Source organism: Momordica charantia (assembly GCF_013281855.1).
Source record: "Momordica charantia cultivar OHB3-1 chromosome 6 unlocalized genomic scaffold, Mcharantia_2.0 BLBB01000006.1, whole genome shotgun sequence".
In the NCBI taxonomy this organism is placed as follows: domain Eukaryota; kingdom Viridiplantae; phylum Streptophyta; class Magnoliopsida; order Cucurbitales; family Cucurbitaceae; genus Momordica; species Momordica charantia.
This window is the reverse complement of record NW_028275164.1, coordinates 29,508,432-29,512,973: the sequence shown is the minus strand read 5'-3', so window position 1 is coordinate 29,512,973 and position 4,542 is coordinate 29,508,432. Positions and strand designations below refer to the sequence as shown.

The window sequence follows — 4,542 nt, the reverse complement described above, 5'->3', positions numbered from 1 at the left end:
TGACTTGTCCAAATTGACGTTGTTTTCACTAAAATGAAAGGAAATAAAATGGTCTACCCAATCAGATAAGGCAAATAATAGCTTCTTTTAAACTAGTCTACTAGCCAATAGACGTAAATTTTAATTTTTAACTGAATCAATAACACACGATCTAAGTTTGATTAATTCTTACAATGAAAACTTCATACACGTCGTGTACTAATTTTTATAGTTCAGAGGTGATTTATACGTTCGATCGAGGCATATCCTACCGATGTTACCCTAAATTTTGTTTGACCGGGGAAAGAGGAGAGAGAAGGGACGGAATCTGTAAGTGAATGTAAAGTAAAGGAGGTGTGGGGTGCAATATGTTATATGTTAATTGGGTGGGGCAACTAATGTTGTGGCTGTATTAGACACACTTGTCAGATTGGCTTTGGCAGTATGAGCTATGATGCCCTTTGGTGGGGATACCCTAAAAGATCCACTTTCATCCCCCTTTCTCATTATAATTATAAAACTCTCTTTACTTGTGTGTTCAATTTTGATGGGGTGTCGATATTTACATTGATATTGAGATTTCTATTGATTCATAGATCGACATCGATATAAAAGCGTAAGAAAATCGACAAAATATAAGAACAAATCATTTTTTTAACTTTTATAATTTTTCTAAAAATATATATGTTGACATTAATATTTGATTGATATTTTTATCGATATTTGCATCGATTGAGTTCTCAGCATTTTTATCAACATCCACATTTGATCCGGGTTCTTTACCCTTCTTTTAATGTTTCTTTTTTCATTTTCATATCATAGATAAATCTTATCCATTACTCTATTCTATTAGTGCCTATTTTAGGTGTGATGGATCTTTTTTTTTCCCTTTCTTCTTGCTTTTGCTTTTATTCTATTCATATTGTGAGTTTTGGGATTTTCTTGACGATGTATTTGTTGCTTCTTCTTATCTTTTAAGTATGATTATTAGCTATTTAAATAATTACTTAGTTGTCTCTAGTTTTTTAGTTGTTGCTTCATCGATCAAATGATACTAAGGTTTTTTTTCTTTTACTATCTGCATAATCTTTGAAAAAAAAATAGAAACTTTACGCTATCTGGGAATGAGGTTTGATTTCAATAAAAATATTCAATGTTAATAAGAAATTAGTAAATTTATAATCATAGTGTGGTGAAATATGCTACCATTTAAGCATAATAGAAAATTAAAAGTCTTCGCTAATGACAGAATCTAAAGTATATGGTGTTAAGGATCCCACATTGATAAAAAAAAGGGACTTAATAATGGTTTATAATAGACATGGGCTACTCCCCTCATTGCCAATTGGTTTTGAGATGGAATCACATGAATATTAATATGGTATCCGATCCCACATTGATAAAAGAAGGGGATGGAACCCAATGAATGTTAATATATGGAGAGGACTAAAATAAAATTTAAAAATTTAGTGGAGTAAAAGAAACTAATAAGTGATAAAATTATATAATTTAATCATAAATTATATTTGCTCCTATTTCCATTTTATCACCCCTTTGATTTAAAGATTTTTTTTTTCTTTCCTGTAATCATTCTAAATTCAAATTCAAAACAAACCAATGAAATACCCTTCTCCATAAAAATCCAAAATTGATGCGAAAAAGTTTTACAATTTATCTATAAAAAGAGGATCAAACAAATAGCTTAGTATAAATGATGTCGTTCTTAAAATCGAATTGTGTATATATATGGACGGTCGATTATTTTACACACTATATCTCAAATAATTTAGCTGAAATAATGTTGAAAGAATTTTTCGTTGAAACCCTCGATAGTGTATAGTTGATGTTGAAGTGTAGTTTGAAAGAGAATGATAAAATAATACATTGTGTTTCCCATTTGATTTGTTATAATTCAGAGTGCCCCACAATTATATCACTTAAGGTGACCTTCCTATAGCTATAGATGATGGTGTGTGGGGTTACCCTTTAGGACTACAACCCCTAAATGTAGGACTTTTCTTTTCAACACCATCACCCTCCCTTTTTTCTCTCTTTTTGGGCCCATAACTCTCTCTTCATAGATTGTACACATTATTATTTCTTAGAGGGGTCATACCAAAAGTGGAAGGCAATTCAAGAAATTTCTTCCCCATTCTTTTTTTTAATCTAAATAATACAAATTAATTCAAGATCATTGTTTGTTAACCGTTCACGACAACGGTACCCTAAGTACCCCAATGCATAGCATTCACGGTTTTGCTTTTGGTTTCACCCAAAAGATCTTATACCAAGAAGATAATTGTCCTCTCTTATATATTATGAATCATGCTGTTCTTTAGCCAACGGAGGACTTACAAACTCAACATTAACCTAAGCATAAAGTAAGATATTAGTGTTAACTGTATTAGGAATAATTGGGCAGCCAAAATAAAAAAAAAATAATTAAAAAAAAAAGTTAGTTTTGGATAAGTTTGATGGGTTTTATCAATAAGAAATTTGTTGGTTTTTCTTTGGCCTAAAAATCAACTCCAACGAATTATGCTCGCACCCATAACTAATGCCTCTTTGTGGGTTCTATCTTCGTTTATGAACTAATTTTGTTAAATGTTTTATTATTTTACCTAAAAAAAAAAGGAATAAGAAGTATTTTTGACAGTTAATTTAATGCATAGAGTATAAGATAATGTTTTTTTTTTCTGATAAATAAAAAACTGTGATTATTTTTTTTTAAATTGTTTTTAGAAATTGCGTTGGTCTATAAATACGAATTGGCCGTCATTCTCACGGCATTATTCCATTAATCATCAAGTTCTCTCTCTCTTCTGGTTCAGAGTTCGGCCATGGGTTTCCCTGCGAGCTATACGGAGCTTCTGCTTCCGAAGCTCTTCATCCACGTACTCTCCTTGCTCGGCCTCCTCCGGAAGCTAATTTCCGTCCTCTTCCGCCTTCTAGGGCTCCAAGATTTCCTCGAACCGGACATTCCATGGCCTAATCAGGCGGATTTCTTCCCGACGGGGCCGTCGTCAGACCTCGATCCAGTCTCCGCCGCCGTCCTGCGCGAGATTCTGCCGGTGGTGAAGTTCTCGGAGCTTTTGGAGCCGCCGGAGAGCTGCGCCGTGTGCCTGTACGAGTTCGAGGCGGACGACGAGATCCGGCGCCTGGCGAACTGCCGCCACATATTCCACCGCGGATGCCTCGATCGGTGGATCGGATACGGCCAGAGGACGTGCCCGCTCTGCCGGACGGTGTTTATTCCGGCCGATTTGCGGAGCGGTGGTTGTAGCGATAGCGACGAGAGGATTTGGGAGGAGGATTCGGAAATCTTTGAACTACTACTCCACCACGGCGATTCTTCTTCTTCTTCTTCGTCTCTTCTCACCGCTGGTTCGTAGCTCTCAGAGATTTGATTTTTCTTTTGTTGATTTTGCTGCTTGGAATCTATATATCGGAAACAAGAAATAAAGAAAGAAACGAAAAACAAATGAAAAAAAAAAAGAAAGAGGCAGGGGAAAGGGGGATGAATTGATTGAGTGTGGTGAATGAGAAATGTTTGCTGTTCTTCTGTACATACGGAAAAAAAAAAGTTCCTAAAAGGAACTGGAAAATCAAATCAAATCAAATGAATTACAGGTCTCAGAATTAGATCATTTTCTTGTAAATTTCCATTTCCCCTCTCTGTCACTCTAACATTATTACAGAACAATCAATACAGTAAATGGATTATTTTGGAAATTTAACGATTTGTATAATTTGTATACTTTTCTCTCTTTCTTTGCCATCGCGATTGATGGTAAGCACCATTTTTGTATATCTAATGATCTCCTCGTTCAGGGTAATTGGATCAATAACTCAATTTTTAAATTAAATTTTGAAATTGAATAAATATTATTCTTATAGTAAGCTAGATTTGGACATTTGGTTATTGATTTTAGTTATATTTTACTCCGCTTGACTCCTAGATTTGAGAAACTTTAGGTTTGAGTTGAGTTACCTAAATTTTATGGTTATCAAATTTGCATCAACTTTTTTAGAATAAAAGAGAATAGACTTAAGTCACATTTCTTGGATATTTTAAATCAGGGTTTTAAAAGAAGTAGAGCAGAAAGTAAGATTTTGCGTATGTTAATTATGAATATTTTTTTCTCTATTTACGGCAATGAATGGAATTCCAAATTTCAAATAAATGACAATTCAACTCCAATAAAAGTTGAAGGTGAAATTTGACTCAATAAACCTTGATGCTTCAAAATTGGAAATAATTAATTGTAATACTAATATATTTTTAAATTCTAAATACTTTACGCTTATTTTTTTTGTTCATTTTCCCCTTTCGTCCAAACTAATAGTTAATTATTAATGAAATTGATACACATGATACAAACTAATTTGCAATGAACCATTCTGATAGGAAAACAATAGTTTGTAATTTTAATCCAATGAAAAACAACTTTTGGAGAAGTGTAGTTGCATCTAAACTAGAATCACAACATTTCTGATTTTTAGATTTGAAATAACAAAGATGTATTTTAATAATGTTTGTTTTTTAATTTTAGTTTTTTACAA

General features: G+C 33.1%; 1 protein-coding gene across 1 annotated transcript; it reads left to right on the top strand.

Moving 5' to 3' along the window:
- The first annotated feature begins 2,759 nt into the window (after positions 1-2,759).
- On the top strand, positions 2,760-3,716 carry LOC111025932 (brassinosteroid-responsive RING protein 1). Its single transcript, XM_022303857.2, has one exon. It carries the CDS (start codon positions 2,820-2,822, stop codon positions 3,369-3,371), a length of 552 nt encoding a protein of 183 aa, XP_022159549.1. The 5' UTR covers positions 2,760-2,819; the 3' UTR covers positions 3,372-3,716.
- The last annotated feature ends 826 nt before the right edge of the window (positions 3,717-4,542 follow it).

What these genes read in the sequence shown, in the direction of transcription:
- LOC111025932 (XM_022303857.2), top strand. Translation starts at nt 2,820, where the DNA reads ATGGGTTTCCCTGCGAGCTATACGGAGCTTCTGCTTCCGAAGCTCTTC.